The sequence below is a fragment of the Oncorhynchus mykiss genome, chromosome 16, assembly GCF_013265735.2.
Source record: "Oncorhynchus mykiss isolate Arlee chromosome 16, USDA_OmykA_1.1, whole genome shotgun sequence".
Lineage (NCBI taxonomy): Eukaryota > Metazoa > Chordata > Actinopteri > Salmoniformes > Salmonidae > Oncorhynchus > Oncorhynchus mykiss.
The window spans coordinates 8,086,010-8,110,511 of record NC_048580.1 but is presented as its reverse complement, the minus strand read 5'-3'; the positions used below and the strand labels follow the sequence as shown (position 1 = coordinate 8,110,511).

The 24,502-nt window shown below is 45.6% G+C and overlaps 1 protein-coding gene across 1 annotated transcript in view; it reads left to right on the top strand.

The window, feature by feature from the left end:
- Nucleotides 1-24,502, top strand: part of LOC110492812 (growth arrest-specific protein 7) — a 91,505-nt gene that overhangs the window by 40,953 nt on the left and 26,050 nt on the right. The window contains exons 4-8 of the mRNA XM_036946081.1: nt 4,460-4,548; nt 5,798-5,851; nt 10,662-10,751; nt 14,311-14,426; nt 14,663-14,737. Coding sequence (XP_036801976.1) covers nt 4,460-4,548; nt 5,798-5,851; nt 10,662-10,751; nt 14,311-14,426; nt 14,663-14,737 — 424 coding nt within the window. The remainder of the gene's footprint in view (nt 1-4,459; nt 4,549-5,797; nt 5,852-10,661; nt 10,752-14,310; nt 14,427-14,662; nt 14,738-24,502) is intronic.

Sequence of the window (24,502 nt, the reverse complement as noted above, 5' to 3'; positions counted from 1 at the left end):
TAGAATGCCCTGCGTGCTTTCTCGCTCAGTTCATTCACTGCCTCATTAAGGTGTCCAGTTGAGCTTATTTTTAAACCTAAGTAATTGTAGTATGTGCAGTACTCTATATATTTTATACCAATTGAGAACTCTGGTCTAATTCCCTGAGATTTGGATATTTTCTGGAAAATCATTATTTTAGTATTTTTGGGGTTTACTGCCAGGGCCCAGGTCATCTGCGAAGAGTAGGCATTTAACCTCAGAACAGGGGCTGATGATTTTTAGAATAGTGGCCAATTCGTTGATGTAAATATTGAAGAATGCAGGGCTCAGATTGCAACCCTGGCGAAGGCCCTGCCCCTGGTTAAAGAATGATGTTATTTTATTGCCCCTACACCACTTTCAATAACTTTGAAGAACAGGCCTGTATGCCAAATAGAATCAAATGCTTTTTGGAATTCGATAAAGCAAGCGTATATTTTGGTGGAATTATTTTATTTCTCTCTCTCTCTCTCTCTCTCTCTCTCTCTCTCTCTCTCTCTCTCTCTCTCTCTCTCTCTCTCTCTCTCTCTCTCTCTCTCTCTCTCTCTCTCTCTCTCTCTCTCTCTCTCTCTCTCTCTCTCTCTCTCTCTCTCTCTCTCTCTCTCTCTCTCTACAAATCTCTCTCTCTCTCTCTCTCTCTCTCTCTCTCTCTCTCTCTCTCTCTCTCTCTCTCTCTCTCTCTCTCTCTCTCTCTCTCTCTCTCTCTCTCTCTCTCTCTCTCTCTCTCAATTCAATTCAATTCAATTCAAGGGGCTTTATTGGCATGGGAAACATGTGTTAACATTGCCAAAGCAAGTGAGGTAGATAATATAAGTGAATATATAAGTGAAATAAACAATACAAATTAACAGTAAACATTACACATACAGAAGTTTCAAAACAAAAAAGACATTACATATGTCATATTACGTATATATACAGGGAAAGGGAAAATAAATAAGCATAAATATGGGTATTATTTACACTGGTGTTTGTTCTTCACTGGTTGCCCTTTTCTTGTGGCAACAGGTCACAAATCTTGCTGCTGTGATGGCACACTGTGGAATTTCACCCAGTAGATATGGGAGTTTATCAAAATTGGATTTGTTTTCGAATTCTTTGTGCATCTGTGTAATCTGAGGGAAATATGTCTCTCTAATATGGTCATACTTTGGGCAGGAGGTTAGGAAGTGCAGCTCAGTTTCCACCTCATTTTGTGGGCAGTGAGCACATAGCCTGTCTTCTCTTGAGAGCCATGTCTGCCTATGGCGGCCTTTCTCAATAGCAAGGCTATGTTCACTGAGTCTGTTCATATTCAAAGCTTTCCTTAAGTTTGGGTCAGTCACAGTGGTCAGATATTCTGCCACTGTGTACTCTGTTTAGGGACAAATAGCATTCTAGTTTGCTCAGTTTTTTTGTTAATTCTTTCCAATGTGTCAAGTAATTATCTTTTTGTTTTCTCATGATTTGGTTGGGTCTAATTGTGCTGCTGTCCTAGGGCTCTGTGTGGTTTGTTTGTGTTTGTGAACAGAGCCCCTGGACTCTTCTCCAGGTTCATCTCTCTGTAGGTGATGGCTTTGTTATGGAAGGTTTGGGAATCGCTTCCTTTTCGGTGGTTGTAGAATTGGTAGAAACGGCTCTTTTCTGGATTTTAATAATTAGTGAGTATCTGCCTAATTCTGCTCTGCATGCATTATTTGGTGTTCTACGTTGTACACGGATATTTTTGCAGAATTCTGCATGCAGAGACTCAATTTGGTGTTTGTCCCATTTGGTGAAGTCTTGGTTGGTGAGCGGACCCCAGCCTCACAACCATAAAGGGCAATGGGCTCTATGAATGATTCTAGTATTTTTAGCCAGATCCTAATTGGTATGTTGAATTTTATGTTCCTTTTGATGGCATAGAATGGCCTTCTTGCCTTGTCTCTCAGATCGTTCACAGCTTTGTGGAAGTTACCTGTGGCGCTGATGTTTAGGCTGAGGTATGGATAGTTTTTTGTGTGCTCAAGGGCAACAGTGTCTAGATGGAATTTGTATTTGTGGTCCTGGCGACTGGACCTTTTTTGGAACACCATTATTTTGGTCTTACTGAGATTTACTGTCAGGGCCCAGGTCTGACAGAATCTGTGCATAAGATCTAGGTGCTTCTGTAGGCCCTCCTTGGTTGGTGACAGAAGCACCAGATCATCAGCAAACAGTAGACATTTGACTTCAGATTCTAGCAGGGTGAGGCTGCAGACTTTTCTAGTGCCCCCACCAGTTCGTTGTTATACAGTATATGTTGAAGAGGGTGGACCCCAAGACCCTGTGTGAAGTAATGTGTGTGTTTTTTTGCCAATTTTAACCGCACACTTGTTGTTTGTGTACATGGATTTTATAATGTCTTATGTTTTACCCCCTACACCACTTTCCATCAATTTGTATAGCAGACACTCATGCCAAATTGAGTCTAAGGCTTTTTTGAAATCAACAAAGCATGAGAAGACTTTGCCTTTGTTTTGTTTTGTTTGGTTGTCAATAAGTGTGTGCAGGGTGAATACATGGTCTGTTGTACAGTAATTTGGTAAAAATCCAAATTGACATTTACTCAGTACATTGTTTTCATTGAGGAAATCGAGTCTGCTGTTAATGATAATGCAGAGGATTTTCCCAAGGTTACTGTTGAAGCATATCCAACGGTAGTTATTGGGGTCAAATATGTCTCCACTTTTGTGGATTGGGGTGATCAGTCCTTGGTTCAGAGCTAAGGATGATGTTAAAGAGTTTTAGTATAGCCAATTGTAATTTGTTGTCTGTATATTTGATCATTTCATTAAGGATACCATCAACACCACAGGCCTTTTTGGGTTGGAGGGTTTTTATTTTGTCCTGTAGCTCATTCAAGGTAATTTGAGAATCCAGTGGGTTCTGGTAGTCTTAAATAGTTGATTCTAAGATTTTTATTTGATCATGTATATGTTTTTGCTCTTTATTCTTTGTTATAGAGCCGAAAAGATTGGCGAAGTGGTTTACCCATACATCTCCATTTTGGATAGATAATTATTTGTGTTGTTGTTTGTTTAGTGTTTTCCAATTTTCCCAGAAGTGGTTAGAGTCTATGGATTCTTCAATAACACTGAGCTGATTTCTGACGTGCTGTTCCTTCTTAATTCCGTAGTGTATTTCTGTATAGTTTTAGTGATTCACCATAGTGAAGGCGTAGACTCAGGTTTTCCGGGTCTCTATGTTTTTGGTTGGACAGGTTTCTCAATTTCTTTCTTAGATTTTTGCATTCTTCATCAAAACATTTGTCATTGTTGTTCATTTTCATCGGTTTTCTATTTGCGATATTTAGATTTGATAGGGAAGCTGAGAGGTCAAATATACTGTTAAGATTTTCTACTGCTAAGTTTACACCTTCACTATTACAGTGGAACATTTTACCCAGGAAATTGTCTAAAAGGGATTGAATTTGTTGTTGCCTAATTGTTTTTGGTAGGTTTCCAAACTGCATTCCTTCCATCTATAGCATTTCTTAATATTACTCAGTTCCTTTGGCTTTGATACCTCATGATTAAGTATTGCTCTGTTCAAGTAGACTGTGATTTTGCTGTGGTCTGACAGGGGCTGACTGTGAACGCTCTGAGAGACTCTGGGTTGAGGTCAGTGATAAAGTAGGCTACAGTACTACTGTCAAGAGATGAGCTATAGGTGTACCTACCATAGGAGTCCCCTCGAAGCCTACCATTGACTATGTACATACCCAGCGTGCGACAGAGCTGCAGGAGTTGTGATCCGTTTTTGTTGGTTATGTTGTCATAGTTGTGCCTAGGGGGGCATATGGGGGAGGGAATGCTGTCACCTGCAGGCAGGTGAGGGTGTCAGGTTCTTGTCCGGTTCTGGTACATGTCCCTGGGCCTGGAAATTATTGATTTCCCCCTCCAGGATGGAGAAGCTGTCTTCGTTAAAGTATGGGGATTCTAGTGGGGGGATAGAGGTAGCACACAGGAGGACATTTTTCTCTGTTAAGATAATTTCCTTTTGAATTTCTAGCCGAATGTAAAATGTTCCTGTTTTGATTAATTTAATGGAGTGAGTTAGGTCTGCTCTATACCAAATTAGCATACACCCTGAGTCCCTTCCCTGTTTCACACCTGGTAGTTTGGTGGATGGGACTACCAGCTCTCTGTAACCTAGAGGGCAACCAGTGGGTCCACCTCCTCTATACCAGGTTTCTTGCAGGATGACAATGTCTGTATTACCGATTTCTTTGGTGAAGTCTGGGTTCCTGCTCTTTAGGCCAAAGGCAGATGACCTCAGGCCTTGGATATTCCAGGATAATATAGTGAAGGCTTTGTGTTCCATAAAGTGTCCGATGTCGTTTCTCTCTCTCGATCCCCTCTCCCCACCTCTCTCTCTCTCTCTCTATGAATCTCTCTCAATTTCTCTCTCTCTCTCTCTCTTTCTCTCTCCTCCACAGTGAATGGGTTTCGCACCAGTGGTAGTCCGTTGCATCAGAATGAACATTCCCATATCAGTCTGGTCAAAAAGCCTAGTTTAGAACCACAGGTAAGACATGCTCCCTCCTCCTTCTCCTCCATCCACCTTCTGCTCCTCCTCCTCATTCTCCTCTTCCTCCTTCTCCTCCTCTTCCTCTTTTCCTTCTCATCTACCTCCTCTTCTTCTCCTCCTCTTCCTCTCTTCCTTCTCGTCTATCTCCTCTCCTCCTTCTCCTCCTCCTCTTCCTCCTCTCGTTGCTCCTCTTCCTCCTCCTCCCCTCATGCTGCTCTTCCTCCTCTCCTTCATCTCCTCCTCTTCCTCCTCTTGTTGCTCCTCTTCCTTCTCCTTCTCCTCCTCCGCTCCTGCTGCTCTTCCTCCTCCTCCTCTTCCTCCTCTCATTGCTCCTCTTCTTCCTACTTCTCCTCCTCACCTCCTGCTTGTCCTCCTCTTCATCTTATTTTCATATTACTTTACACCAGCCACCATGCTACAGCGGAAGACGGGCAACGAAAGCATAATTTTGCTGACAAATTGCTTTACTTGTGTCCTTTAATCAGACAGTGTTATGCAGAAACTATGCCAATGCATTCAGTTAATAGATACAGAGTAGCAGATTTCCCCTAAGACCCCAACACACACACTCATGTGCACACACACACACACACACACACACACACACACACACACACACACACACACACACACACACACACACACACACACACACACACACACACACACACACACACACACACACACACACACACACACACAGCTCTAGTAGAACAGTTCCAGTAGAACAGTTCCAGTATTACAGCTCCAGTAGAACAGCTCCAGTAGAACTGCTCTAGTAGAGCAGCTCTAGTAGAACAGTTACCAGTAGAACAGCTCTAGTAGAACAGCTCCAGTAGAACAGCTCCAGTAGAACAGCTCTAGTAGAACAGCTCTAGTAGAACAGCTCCAGTAGAACAGCTCCAGTAGAACAGCTCCAGTAGAACAGCTCTAGTAGAACAGCTCCGGTAGAACAGCTCTAGTAGAACAGTTCCAGTAGAACAGCTCTAGTAGAACAGCTCCAGTAGAACAGCTCCAGTAGAACAGCTCTAATAAAACAGTTATAGTAGAACAGCTCCAGTAGAACAGCTCTAGTAGAACAGCTCCAGTAGAACAGCTCTAGTAGAACAGCTCTAGTAGAACAGCTCTAGTAGAACAGCTCTAGTAGAACAGCTCCAGTAGAACAGCTCCATTGTGTGTGTGTCAGTCAGAGACCATGTCAGACACGGAGGAAGGTTTTGACGGAGCATCCTGTCTCTCTCATCAGAGTCCATGTCCTACATCACCCACCAGGTGGCAGAGCAAAGAGACTACCATCACAGTAAGTACCATTCCTAACTTCCCCAGACCCTAACCCAAAGACAGACCCTAGCCCAGACCCTAACCCAAACACAGACCCTTTCCCGAACACAGACCCTAACCCAAAGACAGACCCTAACCCAGACCCTAACCCAAACACAGACCCTAGCCCAGACCCTAACCCAGACCCTAACCCAAACACAGACCCTTTCCCGAACACAGACCCTAACCCAGACCCTAACCTAAACACAGACACTTTCCCGAACACAGACCCTAACCCAAAGACAGACCCTAACCCAGACCCTAACCCAAAGACAGACCCTAACCCAGACCCTAACCCTAACCCAGACCTTAACCCAAACTTAGACCCTAACCCAGACCAGTAAAGTCGACTGATTCAATCCTTAGTTAACCCTCAGCTAATTACCAATGTCAGGGGTTAAGGGGGTCATTGGTGGAGGTCAGCTAAGGTCACTTAAAGGCTCATTAGAAAGTGATGGAAGCCAGATGTTGGTATTTAATCTGGAGGCAGGAAGAGTGGAAAAGAGATTGCCATCTTTATCTTCATTATCATACCCTGTCCACTTGCAATTTAACAGCAGTAAACTGCCCTGTGAGGAGGTAGGCTCAGCAGTAGGTCCACCCCCCTCGGCCAGAATTGTTTTGCTGCTGGAGGTAATGAGAATGAATTCGGGAAATAATAACAGGTCCTATTGTCAGCCCTTTCTCAGCCTGGGTGCTAACAGTTACAACTGACAGCCACACAGTGAGGGAGAGGAGAGAGAGATACCCAACCCTCAGGCCATGTGCAGCAGATAGAGAATAGATAGAGATGGGCCGAGCAGGGTGATAGTCGCTCAGCCAACATATTGAACATCTACTGGGGAGAGAGAATTACAACAGACAGTCAGGGTTGATGAAGGATAAATGCTGGGGGTTTCACAGTTGTTGTTACTGTGTTTTGAGTGGCATTAGTCATAAAGTTTGGAAATAGAAAAGAGTTGATAGATTCAAGGATCGATGTGTTGTCAGGATGTTACATAGTCTTTTATTATTGGAACTGAAGAGAAGAAGTGTTGCCAGAGCAACAGTGGCAGAGCACCTTGAATAGTTCAGCAGAGGTGGACAGTCAGTGTGTGTGTGTGTGTGTGTGTGTGTGCAGCTCCGCATCTTGCACTTCGTATTGCTAATCTCAATGTGGCCCTTCATGATTTAAACTCCTCAGGCCCTTGCATACCGACTAATAAAATACAATGTAAGACATAACAAATGTTTTCTTAAATACTCTTTAATAGTTGCTTGGGGTATGTCTCTATCAGTTTTGCACATCGAGAGACTGACATTTTTTCCCATTCCTCCTTGCAAAACAGCTCGAGCTCAGTGAGGTTGGAAGGAGAGCATTTGTGAACAGCAGTTTTCAGTTCTTTCCACAGATTCTCGATTGGATTCAGGTCTGGACTTTGACTTGGCCATTCTAACACCTGGATATGTTTATTTTTGAACCATGCCATTGTAGATTTTGTTTTATGTTTTGGATCATTGTCTTGTTGGAAGACAAATCTCCGTCCCAGTCTCAGGTCTTTTGCAGACTCCATCAGGTTTTCTTCCAGAATGGTCCTGTATTTGGCTCCATCCATCTTCCCATCAATTTTAACCATCTTCCCTGTCCCTGCTGAAGAAAAGCAGGCCCAAACCATGATGCTGCCACCACCATGTTTGACAGTGGGGATGGTGTGTTCAGGGTGATGAGCTGTGTTGCTTTTACGCCAAACATAACGTCTTGCATTGTTGCCAAAAAGTTCAATTTTGGTTTCATCTGCACCTTCTTCCACATGTTTGGTGTGTCTCCCAGGTGGCTTGTGGCAAACTTTAAACAACACTTTTTATGGATATCTTTAAGAAATGGCTTTCTTCTTGCCACTCTTCCATAAAGGCCAGATTTGTGCAATATATGACTGAATGTTGTCCTATGGACAGAGTCTCCCACCTCAGCTGTAGATCTCTGCAGTTCATCCAGAGTGATCATGGGCCTCTTGGCTGCATCTCTGATCAGTCTTCTCCTTGTATGAGCTGAAAGATTAGAGGGACGGCCAGGTCTTGGTAGATTTGCAGTGGTCTGATACTCCTTCCATTTCAATATTATCGCTTGCACAGTGCTCCTTGGGATGTTTAAAGCTTGGGAAATCTTTTTGTATCCAAATCCGGCTTTAAACTTCTTCACAACAGTATCTCGGACCTGCCTGGTGTGTTCCTTGTTCTTCATGATGCTCTCTGCGCTTTTAACGGACCTCTGAGACTATCACAGTGCAGGTGCATTTATACGGAGACTTGATTACACACAGGTGGATTGTATTTATCATCATTAGTCATTTAGGTCAACATTGGATCATTCAGAGATCCTCACTGAACTTCTGGAGAGAGTTTGCTGCACTGAAAGTAAAGGGGCTGAATAATTTTGCACGCCCAATTTTTCAGTTTTTGATTTATTAAAAAAGTTTGAAATATCCAATAAATGTCGTTCCACTTCATGATTGTGTCCCACTTGTTGTTGATTCTTCACAAAAAAATACAGTTTTATATCTTTATGTTTGAAGCCTGAAATGTGGCAAAAGGTCGCAAAGTTCAAGGGGGCCGAATACTTTCGCAAGGCACTGTAGGCAGCAGACTCGAATGTTCTAGTCAGGCCTTTTAACAGTCTGATGGCCTTGAGATAGAAGCTGTTTTTCAGTCTCTTGGCCCCAGCTTTGAGGCACCTGTACTGACTTTCTCAGTACAGTTCTCCCTAGCAGTATGTGTTCTGGATTTAGAGAAAGTGAGCATTCAAGCATATCATCCAATACTTTTGTATGTCTCAGTCCAGATATGATTTAGGACTGGGCAGGACTATAGTATGTGGGTGTGGTTAGCCCCGTTCTCCCCACTGTTACCCAGCAACTTGGTGTGATGTCACCACTCTACTTTGGTTGTATTATAGGAGTTATGAACAATCGTGACTGAATTTACCTGAAGTTTCCGTCCAGAGTAGAGAGTTGGTTGTCTTGGACATGTTTCTAGATGTATCCTCCCAGTGCTCTTGGGTTATTGCTATGTGCAGCTCGTCTTCCCAGTTAGTTACCGCGATAATATTCTCAGATTTTGTTTCTTCTTGAATAATTCTGGTTACCTGGTTAGTATTCCTGACCCCTTGACTTTTTCCACATTTGGTTATGTTACAGCCTTATTCACAATTGATTAAATTGTTTTTTTTCCCCCTTCATCAATCTAAACACAATACCCCATAAAAGCAAAAACAGGTTTTTAAAATAATAAGACAACTTAAATATCAAATTTACATAAGTATTCAGACTTCAGTACTTTGCTGAAGAACCTTTGGCAGTGATTACAGCCTCGAGTCTTCTTGGGTATGACGCTACAAGCTTGGCACACCTGTATTTGGGGAGTTTCTCCCATTCTTCTCTGCAGATTCTCTCAAGCTCTGTCAGGTTGGATGGGGAGCGTCGCTGCACAGCTATTTTCAAGTCTCCCCAGAGATGTTTGATCGGGTTCAAGTCCGGGCCCTGGCTGGGCCAATCAAGGACATTCAGAGACTTGTCCCGAAGCCACTCCTGTTTGTCTTGGCTGTGTGCTGAGACAGCATAATGCTGCCACCACCATGCTTCACCATAGGGATGGTGTCAGGTTTCCTCCAAACTTGACACTTGCCATTCAGGCCAAAGTTCAAAATTGGTTTCATTAGACCAGAGGATCTTGTTTTCATGGTCCTTTTGGTGCCTTTTGGCAAACTCCAGCTCGGGCTGTCATGTGCCTTTTACTTAGGAGTGGATTCCGTCTGGCCACTCTACCATAAAGGCCTGATTGGTGGAGTGCTGCAGAGATGGTTAATTCTTCTGGAAGGTTCTCCCATCTCCACATAAGAACGCTATAGAAATGATAAAGATGGAGATGTCCATGTGTTTGAATGAGTCTGAGGAGGTGAAAGTGAGTCTCGAAGGAAAGTGTGTGTGAATGTGTCTGCGAGGACATGCCATAGAGAGAGAGTCTCTCTTTCGCAGAGATGGAAATGTATTTGTACAAAACTAAAGTGTTAAAACATTGAAAATATCCCTTTGCCCTGTCATGATGGAACGGTGCCTAACCCTACCCACCCTAGACAGTCACCTGAGTGCTCCCACATTAAAGATACACCCTCACTCGTTTGATGCTGGAAAAATAGGCAAATGTAACCAAGATAGGAAGATAAACGCGTTCAGAGACCAGCTAAAGCGTCACTGCACCCTCACGAATCTGTGCCTGCCTGGCAGGGTTGGTGCGTGGGTCTGCCTTAATCGACATTCACATCCTCGGCGCCCGGGGAACAGTGGGTTAACTGCCTTGCTCAAGGGCAGAATGACAGATATTTACCTTGTGTGGGCGGTGCGCACGTTGAACTTGTTTGTCGTCCAACTTTATCCGCTAACAGTTCTTCCACAAATTTACCCATGTCGTTTTTTTCTGCCCCCTCTTTCACTTTGTGTATTGAAATGTTATTTTTATCTTGATTTATTTTCCAGATAGTCAGTTTTGATGGACATACCTTTTAAATGTTCTTCCCAGTTGTTGAACTATCTCATACAGCGGGATCTCCCTCCTCGCACCGGGCCAATCTTTCCTCTGCCTCATTTAAGCTCTCCCTGGTGGCATTTACGTCTCACTTCACCTATTTTTCTGATTCTATGTTTAAGTTTATTAAACCGAGGTGTTGGGAAGATCAGACTATCACTGCCATCACCTACGTGCTTCTGGAAGAATTCGAACCATTGAAAAGTGTATCCTAATATCTCTCTCTCTCTCAGATTAACTGTGTAACGTTCCCCCTCCCTATGAGTACACCTGAACAGCAGCTGTTGAAGCCAGATGAGTGGAGCTACTGTGATTACTTCTGGGTAAGATATGAAGACTGGCCACACCACAGAGTCCTATTACACTACACACTACTCTACTCTACTGCACTCTACACTACACTACTCTACAATGCTCTACACTACACTGATCTACACTACACTACTCTACAATGCTCTACACTACTTTTCTCTACACTACACTTCTCTACTCTACTTTACTCTACACTACATTACACTACTCTACTCTACACAACTCTACACTACACTACTCTACTCTACACCACTACCCTACTCTACTCTACACTACTCTACTTTACTCTACACTACACTACTCTACTCTACACCACTACCCTACTCTACTCTACACTACTCTACTTTACACTACACTACACTACACTACTCTACACTACACTGTTCTAGACTACTTTACTCTACACTACACTACTCTACTCTACACTACATTACCCCACTCTTCCTTACTCCAATCTACACTACTCTACTCTACCCTACTCTACACCACTACACAACTCTACTCTACTCTACCCTACTCTACCCTACACTACTCTACATTACACTACTCTACACTACACTACACTACACTACACTACTCTACCCTACACTACTCTACACTACTCTACTCTACACTTCTCTACTCTACACTACACTACACTACTCTACTCTACTCTACTCTACACTACACTACTCTACACTACACTACTCTACTCTACTCTACTCTACTCTACTCTACACTACATTACACTACTCTACACTACTCTACACTACTCTACTCTACACTACTCTACTCTACACTACTCTACTCTACTCTACACTACTCTACTCTACTCTACTCTACTCTACACTACATTACACTACTCTACACTACTCTACACTACACTACACTACTCTACTCTACTCTACTCTACTCTACTCTACTCTACTCTACTCTACTCTACTCTACTCTACTCTACACTACATTACACTACTCTACACTACTCTACACTACTCTACTCTACACTACTCTACACTACTCTACTCTACTCTACACTACTCTACTCTACTCTACTCTACTCTACTCTACTCTACACTACATTACACTACTCTACACTACTCTACACTACACTACTCTACTCTACTCTACACTACTCTACTCTACTCTACACTACATTACACTACTCTACACTACTCTACACTACACTACTCTACTCTACACTACTCTACTCTACTCTACTCTACTCTACTCTACTCTACACTACATTACTCTACTCTACACTTCTCTACTCTACACTACACTACTCTACTCTACTCTACTCTACTCTACTCTACACTACACTACACTACACTACTCTACACTACACTACTCTACTCTACACTACACTACTCTACACTACACTACACTACTCTACTCTACTCTACTCTACTCTACACTACATTACACTACTCTACACTACTCTACACTACACTACTCTACTCTACTCTACTCTACTCTACACTACACTACACTACTCTACTCTACACTACTCTACTCTACACTACACTACACTACTCTACACTACTCTACTCTACACTACTCTACTCTACACTACTCTACACTACTCTACTCTACACTACTCTACTCTACACTACACTACTCTACACTACTCTACACTACTCTACTCTACACTACACTACTCTACACTACTCTACTCTACTCTACACTTCTCTACTCTACACTACACTACACTACTCTACTCTACTCTACTCTACACTACATTACACTACTCTACACTACTCTACACTACTCTACACTACACTACTCTACTCTACACTACACTACTCTACTCTACACTACTCTACTCTACACTACTCTACACTACTCTACTCTACACTACTCTACTCTACACTACACTACTCTACACTACTCTACTCTACACTACTCTACACTACTCTACACTACACTACTCTACTCTACACTACTCTACACTACTCTACTCTACTCTACTCTACACTACATTACTCTACTCTACACTTCTCTACTCTACACTACACTACACTACTCTACTCTACTCTACTCTACTCTACTCTACACTACATTACACTACTCTACACTACTCTACACTACACTACTCTACACTACATTACTCTACTCTACACTACACTACACTACTCTACTCTACTCTACTCTACTCTACACTACATTACACTACTCTACACTACTCTACACTACTATACTCTACACTACTCTACTCTACTCTACAGTAAACTACACTACACTACTCTACTCTACTCTACACTACTCTACTCTACTCTACTCTACACTACTCTACACTACACTACTCTACTCTACACTACTCTACTCTACACTACATTACACTACTCTACTCTACTCTACTCTACTCTACTCTACTCTACACTACTCTACACTACTCTACACTACTCTACTATACACTACTCTACACTACACTACTCTACTCTACTCTACTCTACTCTACACTACATTACACTACTCTACACTACTCTACTCTACTCTACTCTACTCTACACTACATTACACTACTCTACACTACTCTACTCTACTCTACACTACACTACACTACTCTACACTACACTACTCTACTCTACTCTACACTACATTACACTACACTACACTACTCTACACTACACTACTCTACACTACTCTACATTACTCTACACTACTCTACACTACATTACACTACACTACACTACTCTACACTACTCTACTACTCTACTCTACACTACACTACTCTACTCTACACTACTCTACACTACTCTACTCTACTCTACTCTACACTACATTACACTACTCTACACTACTCTACACTACTCTACTCTACTCTACACTACTCTACATTACTCTACACTACTCTACACTACTCTACTCTACTCTACACTACTCTACACTACATTACACTACACTACACTACTCTACTCTACTCTACACTACTCTACACTACATTACACTACACTACACTACATTACACTACTCTACACTACTCTACACTACTCTACTCTACTCTACACAACACTAAGGCTGTAGAGCTGTAGTAGAATAACACATGGTGTAGTGAGAGAGACCTTGCTCCAAACATCTGTTTGGTTCTGTTTTCATTTCTCCCACGGCTGAAACTTAATCACCACCAGGTGTGTGCTCAGGTTTTAACACTGGGCTAACATTACTGTCAGACCGGACTAACGTTACACTCTCTCTGAGGTGACAACACCGGGAGACGTTCGTAAAAAAAAAAAACAGTGGGCACCGTACACCGAGACTTACAGTTTCCAGTGAGACACAGAGGATCAGATTTAAAACAGGTTGACAAGTATTTCATGCACCCTACTGTGTGAAATGTTGACTTTCTATATCATTGGCTGTGGTGCTGTAGAATGTATGGTGCTGCAGTAATGATGGCCTGGTATTTCCCCACAGTACAATACAAACAGAAACTATATGATTGAATGCATACCATTAAGTACATAGAATGCAGTATCACATCACATCACAACACTGAATGTTATCTGGTCGTATTATTTTTTATTTATTTATTTATGTTACACTAAATATTGTTGAAGTGTATATTTCTGTGTTATTATTGTTGTTGTGTAGACGGATAAGAAGGACCCTCAGGGGACAAGCTGTATCTCAGGGTTTGAGGTCTTACTGCAGAAACAGCTGAAGGGGAAGCACATGCAGAAAGAGATGGCTGAGTTTATACGAGAAAGGTAACTACAAAATCCCCTTTTATTATCTGAGCCGATCTGTCAACAATCCTGGTCAGACCAATGTTTCACAACTCCCTTTAAAAAAAAATCTTGAGCAATTTCATGTGTCAATTTCCTTTGATTTATTTTTTAACCCAGATGTGCATTTTTTCTATTTTGTACAAAACAGGAAAAATGACTCGCTAAGTGTTGAAATTCGATGGTAAATAACTTCCTTTTCTCCTTCCCTCTTTCAGGATAAAGATTGAAGAGGAATATGCCAAGAACCTCGCCAAGCTATCGCAGATTCCCCTCGCAGGACAGGAAGAAGGGTGAGTGGGTAGTGACACCAATTCCTGGTGCCTTAAAAAAAAAAGTAACCTACACGAACGTGTCGCCTCGCACACTCTGCACGTGCTCACTGACGCTTAGGAAGATATGGCACAAGAAAATACAAGAAAACCTCTGCGTCAACTCAAAGATTCCATGTCAGAAGTCATTGCACAGATTATGCTAATTCCTAGCCAACTCCTAGCTGATTCCTAGCCAACTCCTAGCTGATTCCTAGCCAACTCCTAGCTGCTTCCTAGCCAACTCCTAGCTGCTTCCTAGCCAACTCCTAGCGGCTTCCTAGCCATCTCCTAGCGGCTTCCTAGCCATCTCCTAGCGGCTTCCTAGCCATCTCCTAGCTGATTCCTAGCCAACTCCTAGCTGATTCCTAGCCAACTCCTAGCTGATTCCTAGCCAACTCCTAGCTGATTCCTAGCCAACTCCTAGCTGATTCCTAGCCAACTCCTAGCTGCTTCCTAGCCAACTCCTAGCTGCTTCCTAGCCAACTCCTAGCGGCTTCCTAGCCATCTCCTAGCGGCTTCCTAGCCATCTCCTAGCCAACTCCTAGCTGATTCCTAGCCAACTCCTAGCTGATTCCTAGCCAACTCCTAGCCGATTCCTAGCTGCTTCCTAGCCAACTCCTTGCTGCTTCCTAGCCAACTCCTAGCGGCTTCCTAGCCATCTCCTAGCGGCTTCCTAGCCATCTCCTAGCCAACTCCTAGCTGATTCCTAGCCAACTCCTAGCTGATTCCTAGCCAACTCCTAGCCGATTCCTAGCTGCTTCCTAGCCAACTCCTTGCTGCTTCCTAGCCATCTCCTAGCTGATTCCTAGCCAACTCCTAGCTGCTTCCTAGCCATCTCCTAGCTGATTCCTAGCCAACTCCTAGCTGATTCGTAGCCAACTCCTAGCTGATTCCTAGCCAACTCCTAGCCAACTCCTAGCTGCTTCCTAGCCAACTCCTAGCTGATTCCTAGCCAACTCCTAGCTGCTTCCTAGCCATCTCCTAGCTGATTCCTAGCCATCTCCTAGCTGATTCCTAGCCAACTCCTAGCTGATTCCTAGCCAACTCCTAGCTGATTCCTAGCCATCTCCTAGCTGATTCCTAGCTGATTCCTAGCCAACTCCTAGCTGCTTCCTAGCCATCTCCTAGCTGCTTCCTAGCCATCTCCTAGCTGCTTCCTAGCCAACTCCTAGCTGATTCCTAGCCAACTCCTAGCTGATTCCTAGCCAACTCCTAGCTGATTCCTAGCCAACTCCTAGCTGATTCCTAGCCAACTCCTAGCTGATTCCTAGCCAACTCCTAGCTGATTCCTAGCCAACTCCTAGCTGATTCCTAGCCAACTCCTAGCTGCTTCCTAGCCAACTCCTAGCTGCTTCCTAGCCATCTCCTAGCTGATTCCTTGCCAACTCTTCTACAATTCTTGTAGATCTGAAAGGAGTTGGTGGGTGTACGGAATAGACATACAGTACCATGCTGATAGAACAAATCATGTCTAGAAGTAGGGGCACTATGTGTATTGCTGGGCTGGACAGCAGGGTACTTACTATAAGGGGGTTATGGCATCATATAAGCCCAGACTCACTGGGGAAAAAGAAAGCGTTATAGGGAACCACACGCTGTGAGCAGATCTTTGTCTGGTAAATTGGATCCCGTGGGGGACAGGCAGGTTGTATGGAGGGATTTCTAGGGGACAGGCTGGCTGTATGGTGAGGCTGCTAGGAGACAGGCAGGCTGTGTGGTGAGGCGGCTGGGGGACAGGCAGGCTGTATGGTGAGGCTGCTAGGGGACAGGCTGAGAGGGAGGGACGGCTGTAATAAGATGTCTGCATTCCACATTTACTACGCAGTCATAATGAGTCACTGTACCAGACTGACCTAAAATACATGAGAAATCTTCCATATGCACAAAAAGCTTATTTTTCTCAAATGTTGTGGACACATTTGTTTTTCGTCCCTGTTAGTGAGCATTTCTCCTTTGCCAAGATAATCCACCCACCTGACAGATGTGGCATATCAAGAAGCTGATTAAACAGCATGATCGTTACACGGCTGCACCTTGTGCTGGGGACAATAAAAGGCAACTCTTAAATGTACAGTTTTGTCACACAACACAATGCCCAAAGATGCCTCAAGTGTTGAGGGATCATGTAATTGCCATGCATACTTCAAGAATGTCCACTAAAGCCACCTCCAACATCGTTTTAGGGAATTTGGCTGTACGTCCAACCGGCCTCACAACCGTAGACCACGTGTAACCACGCCAACCCATGACCTCCACATCTGGCTTCTTCACCTGCGGGATCGTCTGACACCATTCACCCGAACAGCTGATGAAACCGTGGGCTTGCACAGCGAAATAATTTCTGCACAAACTGTCAGAAACCGTGTCAGGGAAGCTCATCTGTGTGCTCGGCGTCCTCAACAGGATCTTGACTGCAGTTCGGCGTGGTAACTGACGCCAGTGGGCAAATACTCACTTTCGATGGCCAACGACACGCTGGAGAAGTGTGCTCTCCCGCCTATATCCATCAACTTTGAATTGCCATCGAAGAGGAGTGGAACAACATCCCACAGCCCGCAATCAACAGCCTGATCAACTTTATGAGAAGGTGTGCATGAGGCAGAAGGTGGTCACACCAGATACTGAATGCTTTTCTTTAAGTTATGTGACCAACAGATGCATATCTGTGTAACGGTTTTCTTGGTGAGAAGGAGAGTCGGACCAAAATGCAGCGTGTAGATTGCGATCCATGTTTAATGAACAACGTAAACACGAATTAACACAAACACTACAAAACAAAAGAACGTAATGAACGAAAACCGAAACAGCCTATACTTGTGTAAACAAACACAGAATAAGGACATCAAGACACTAAGGACAATCACCCACGACAAACTCAAAGAATATGGCTGCCTAAATATGGTTACCAATCAGAGACAACGATAAACACCTGCGTCTGATTGAGAACCACTCCAGACAGCCATAGACTTTGCTAGATCACCCCACTAGCTACAATCCCAATACATACACACCAAAACCCCAAGACAAAACACACCACAATACAAAAACCCCATGCCACACCCTGGCCTGACCCAATACATGAAGATAAACACAAAATACTTAGACCAGGGTGTGATAATCTGTATTCCCAGTCATGTGAAATCCATAGATTAGGGTCTAATGAATTTATTTCAATTGACTGATTTATTTACATGAACTTTATATGAAATTGTTGCATGTTCCCTTCATATTTTTCTTCAGCGTAGGTTTCTAAGGGGGTGAGAATGGAGAAGAGAGAAGAGAGGAATAGTGTAATATGATACTGCCCTACGGTCAGCACTGAAACACAGACAGTACAACACTCTCCTGCTTTAGAGATATGATACTGCCCTACGGTCAGCACTGAAACACAGACAGTACAACACTCTCCTGTGTTAGAGATATGATACTGCCCTATGGAAACACAGACAGTACAGCACTCTCCTGCGTTAGAGATATGATACTGCCCCACGGTCAGCACTGAAACACAGACAGTACAGCACTCTCCTGTGTTAGAGATATGATACTGCCCTACGGTCAACACTGAAACACAGACAGTACAGCACTCTCCTGTGTTAGAGATATGATACTGCCCTACGGTTAACACTGAAACACAGACAGTACAGCACTCTCCTGTGTTAGAGATATGATACTGCCCTACGGTCAACACTGAAACACAGACAGTACAGCACTCTCCTGTGTTAGAGATATGATACTGCCCTACGGTCAGCACTGAAACACAGACAGTACAGCACTCTCCTGCGTTAGAGATATGATACTGCCCCACGGAAACAAAGACAGTACAGCACTCTCCTGCGTTAGAGATATGATACTGCCCTACGGTCAACACTGAAACAAAGACAGTACAGCACTCTCCTGTGTTAGAGATATGATACTGCCCTACGGTCAACACTGAAACACAGACAGTACAGCACTCTCCTGTGTTAGAGATATGATACTGCCCTACGGTCAGCACTGAAACACAGACAGTACAGCACTCTCCTGCGTTAGAGATATGATACACTGAAACAAAGACAGTACAGCACTCTCCTGCGTTAGAGATATGATACTGCCCCACTGAAACACAGACAGTACAGCACTCTCCTGTGTTAGAGATATAATACTGACCTACGGTTAACACTGAAACACAGACAGTACAGCACTCTCCTGTGTTAGAGATATGATACTGCCCTACGGTCAACACTGAAACACAGACAGTACAGCTGTTACGGTGCGTGAATGAGGACCCAAAAGCGAATTAACTTAAACAGAGCTTCTTTAATTACCAAACATAGGTAGGCTCAGACGGACCGGCAGATTCCGACAGGACAAGACAAGGTTACAGCAAACATGACGACAGTCTGGTTCAGGCATGAAACACAACAAACAAGAATCCGACAAGGACAGGAACAAAAACAGAGAGAGATATAGGGGACTAATCAGAGGGAAAAAGGGAACAGGTGGGAGAAGGGGTGACGAGGTAGTCAAGAGGAGACAAGGAACAGCTGGGGGAAAGCGGAGGAGAAAAGGTAACCTAATAACGACCAGCAGAGGGAGACAGGGTGAAGGGAAAGGACAGAGACAAGACACAACATGACAGTACATGACAGTACCCCCCCACTCACCGAGCGCCTCCTGGCGCACTCGAGGAGGAAACCTGGCGGCAACGGAGGAAATCCTCGATCAGCGCACGGTCCAGCACGTCCCGAGAGGGAACCCAACTCCTCTCCTCAGGACCGTACCCCTCCCAATCTACGAGGTACTGGTGACCACGGCCCCGAGGACGCATGTCCAAAATTCTACGGACCCTGTAGATGGGTGCGCCCTCGACAAGGATGGGGGGGGGGGGGGGGGAGACGAGCGGGGGCGCGAAGGACGGGCTTGATGCAGGAGACATGGAAGACCGGGTGGACGCGACGAAGGTATCGCGGAAGAAGAAGTCGAACTGCGACAGGATTAATGACCCGAGAAATACGGAACGGACCAATGAACCGCGGGGTCAACTTGCGAGAAGCCGTCTTAAGGGGAAGGTTCTGAGTGGAGAGCCAAACTCTCTGACCGCGACAATATCTAGGACTCTTAGTTCTACGCTTATTAGCAGCCCTCACAGTCTGCGTCCTATAACGGCAAAGTGCAGACCTGACCCTCTTCCAGGTGCGCTCGCAACGTTGGACAAAAGCCTGAGCGGAGGGGACGCTGGACTCGGCGAACTGAGATGAGAACAGCGGAGGCTGGTACCCGAGGCTACTCTGAAAAGGAGATAGCCCGGTCGCAGATGAAGGAAGCGAGTTGTGGGCGTATTCTGCCCAGGGGAGCTGTTCTGACCAAGACGCAGGGTTGCGAAAAGAAAGACTGCGTAAGATGCGACCAATAGTCTGATTGGCCCGTTCTGCTTGACCGTTAGACTGGGGGTGAAAGCCGGAAGAGAGACTGACGGAAGCCCCAATCAAACGGCAAAACTCCCTCCAAAATTGAGACGTGAATTGCGGACCTCTGTCCGAAACGACGTCTGACGGAAGGCCATGAATTCTGAAAACATTCTCGATGATGATTTGTGCCGTCTCTTTAGCAGAAGGAAGCTTAGCAAGGGGAATGAAATGAGCCGCCTTAGAGAACCTATCGACAACCGTAAGAATAACAGTCTTCCCCGCTGACGAAGGCAGTCCGGTGACAAAATCTAAGGCGATGTGAGACCACGGTCGAGAGGGAATAGGAAGCGGCCTGAGACGGCCGGCAGGAGGAGAGTTACCGGACTTAGTCTGCGCGCAGACCGAACAAGCAGCCACGAAACGACGCGTGTCATGCTCCCGGGTGGGCCACCAAAAACGCTGGCGAATGGAAGCAAGCGTACCCCGAACGCCAGGGTGGCCGGCTAACTTGGCAGAGTGAGCCCACTGAAGAACGGCCAGACGAGTAGGAACGGGAACGAAAAGAAGGTTCCTAGGACAAGCGCGCGGCGACGGTGTGTGAGTGAGCGCTTGTTTTACCTGCCTCTCAATTACCCAGACAGTCAACCCGACAACACGCCCCTCAGGGAGAATCCCCTCGGGGTCAGTGGAGGCTACTGAAGAACTGAGGAGACGAGACAAAGCATCAGGCTTGGTGTTCTTAGAGCCCGGACGATAAGAAATCACGAACTCGAAACGAGCGAAAAACAGCGCCCAACGCGCCTGACGCGCATTAAGTCGTTTGGCAGAACGGATGTACTCAAGGTTCCTATGGTCAGTCCAAACGACAAAAGGAACGGTCGCCCCCTCCAACCACTGTCGCCATTCGCCTAGGGCTAACCGGATGGCGAGCAGTTCGCGGTTACCCACATCATAGTTACGTTCCGACGGCGACAGGCGATGAGAAAAATACGCGCATGGGTGGACCTTGTCGTCAGAGAGGGAGCGCTGAGAAAGAATGGCTCCCACGCCCACCTCTGACGCGTCAACCTCGACAACGAACTGTCTAGAGACGTCAGGTGTAACAAGGATAGGAGCGGATGTAAAACGATTCTTGAGGAGATCAAAAGCTCCCTGGGCGGAAACGGACCACTTAAAGCACGTCTTGACAGAAGTAAGGGCTGTGAGAGGAGCTGCCACCTGACCGAAATTACGGATGAAACGACGATAGAAGTTCGCGAAGCCGAGAAAGCGCTGCAGCTCGACGCGTGACTTAGGGACGGGCCAATCAATGACAGCTTGGACCTTAGCGGGATCCATCTTAATGCCTTCAGCGGAAATAACAGAACCGAGAAATGTGACGGAGGAGGCATGAAAAGTGCACTTCTCAGCCTTCACAAAAAGACAATTCTCTAAAAGGCGCTGGAGGACACGTCGAACGTGCTGAACATGAATCTGGAGTGACGGTGAAAAAATCAGGATATCGTCAAGGTAAACGAAAACAAAGATGTTCAGCATGTCTCTCAGGACATCATTGACTAATGCCTGAAAGACAGCTGGAGCGTTAGCGAGGCCGAAAGGAAGAACCCGGTATTCAAAGTGCCCTAACGGAGTGTTAAACGCCGTCTTCCACTCGTCCCCCTCCCTGATGCGCACGAGATGGTAAGCGTTACGAAGGTCCAACTTAGTGAAAAACCTGGCTCCCTGCAGGATCTCGAAGGCTGAAGACATAAGAGGAAGCGGATAACGATTCTTCACTGTTATGTCATTCAGCCCTCGATAATCTATGCAGGGGCGCAGAGACCCGTCCTTCTTCTTGACAAAAAAAAAACCCCGCTCCGGCGGGAGAGGAGGAGGGGACTATGGTACCGGCGTCAAGAGCTACAGACAAATAATCTTCGAGAGCCTTACGTTCGGGAGCCGACAGAGAGTATAGTCTACCCCGGGGGGGGGGTGGTTCCCGGAAGGAGATCAATACTACAATCATACGACCGGTGTGGAGGAAGAGAGGTGGCCCTGGACCGACTGAACACCGTGCGCAGATCGTGATATTCCTCCGGCACCCCTGTCAAATCACCAGGCTCCTCCTGTGAAGAAGAGACAGAGGAAACAGGAGGGATAGCAGACATTAAACATTTCACATGACAAGAGACGTTCCAGGAGAGGATAGAATTACTAGACCAATTAATGGAAGGATTATGACAAACTAGCCAGGGATGGCACAAAACAACAGGTGTAAAAGGTAAACGAAAAATTAAAAAAGAAATGGTTTCACTATGATTACCAGAAACAGTGAGGGTTAAAGGTAGCGTCTCACGCTGAATCCTGGGGAGAGGACTACCATCCAGGGCGAACAAGGCCGTGGGCTCCTTTAACTGTCTGAGAGGAATGTCATGTTCCCGAGCCCAGGTCTCGTCCATAAAACAGCCCTCCGCCCCAGAGTCTATTAAGGCACTGCAGGAAGCTGACGAACCAGTCCAGCGTAGATGGACCGACAAGGTAGTGCAGGATCTTGAAGGAGAGACAGGAGTAGTAGCGCTCACCAGTAGCCCTCCGCTTACTGACGAGCTCTGGCCTTTTACTGGACATGAAGTGACAAAATGACCAGCGGAACCGCAATAGAGACAGAGGCGGTTGGTGATTCTCCGTTCCCTCTCCTTAGTCGAGATGCGGATACCTCCCAGCTGCATGGGCTCAGCACCCGAGCCGGCAGAGGAAGATGGTAGTGATGCGGAGAGGGGGGCGACGGAGAGCGCGAGCACCTTTCCACGAGCTCGGTGACGAAGATCAACCCGTCGCTCAATGCGAATAGCGAGTTCAATCAAGGAATCCACGCTGGAAGGAACCTCCCGGGAGAGAATCTCATCCTTTACCTCTGCGCGGAGACCCTCCAGAAGACGAGCGAGCAAGGCCGGCTCGTTCCAGCCACTGGAGACAGCAAGAGTGCGAAACTCAATAGAGTAGTCTGTTATGGATCGATTGCCTTGACATAGGGAAGACAGGGCCCTGGAAGCCTCCTCCCCAAAAACAGATCGATCAAAAACCCGTATCATCTCCTCCTTAAAGTCCTGATACTGGTTAGTACACTCAGCCCTTGCCTCCCAGATTGCCGTGCCCCACTCACGAGCCCGTCCAATAAGGAGAGATATGACGTAGGCGACACGAGCAGTGCTCCTGGAGTAAGTGTTGGGCTGGAGAGAAAACACAATATCACACTGGGTGAGGAACGAGCGGCATTCAGTGGGCTCCCCAGAGTAATACGGCGGGTTATTGATTCTGGGCTCCGGAGATTCGAAAGCCCTGGAAGTGGCCGGTGGATCGAGGCGGAGATGGTGAACCTGTTCTGTGAGGTTGGAGACTTGGGTGGCCAGGGTCTCAACGGCATGTCGAGCAGCAGACACTTCCTGCTCGTGTCTGCCTAGCATCGCTCCCTGGATCCCGACGGCTGAGTGGAGAGGATCCGAAGTCGCTGGGTCCATTCTTGGTCGGATTCTTCTGTTACGGTGCTTGAATGAGGACCCAAAAGCGAATTAACTTAAACAGAGCTTCTTTAATTACCAAACATAGGTAGGCTCAGACGGACCGGCAGATTCCGACAGGACAAGACAAGGTTACAGCAAACATGACGACAGTCTGGTTCAGGCATGAAACACAACAAACAAGAATCCGACAAGGACAGGAACAAAAACAGAGAGAGATATAGGGGACTAATCAGAGGGAAAAAGGGAACAGGTGGGAGAAGGGGTGACGAGGTAGTCAAGAGGAGACAAGGAACAGCTGGGGGAAAGCGGAGGAGAAAAGGTAACCTAATAACGACCAGCAGAGGGAGACAGGGTGAAGGGAAAGGACAGAGACAAGACACAACATGACAGTACATGACAACAGCACTCTCCTGTGTTAGAGATATGATACTGCCCTACGGTCAACACTGAAACACAGACAGTACAGCACTCTCCTGTGTTAGAGATATGATACTGCCCTACGGTCAGCACTGAAACACAGACAGTACAGCACTCTCCTGCGTTAGAGATATGATACACTGAAACAAAGACAGTACAGCACTCTCCTGCGTTAGAGATATGATACTGCCCCACTGAAACACAGACAGTACAGCACTCTCCTGTGTTAGAGATATGATACTGCCCTACGGTCAACACTGAAACACAGACAGTACAGCACTCTCCTGTGTTAGAGATATGATACTGCCCCACGGTCAGCACTGAAACACAGACAGTACAGCACTCTCCTGTGTTAGAGATATGATACTGCCCTACGGTCAGCACTGAAACACAGACAGTACAGCACTCTCCTGCGTTAGAGATATGATACTGCCCCACGG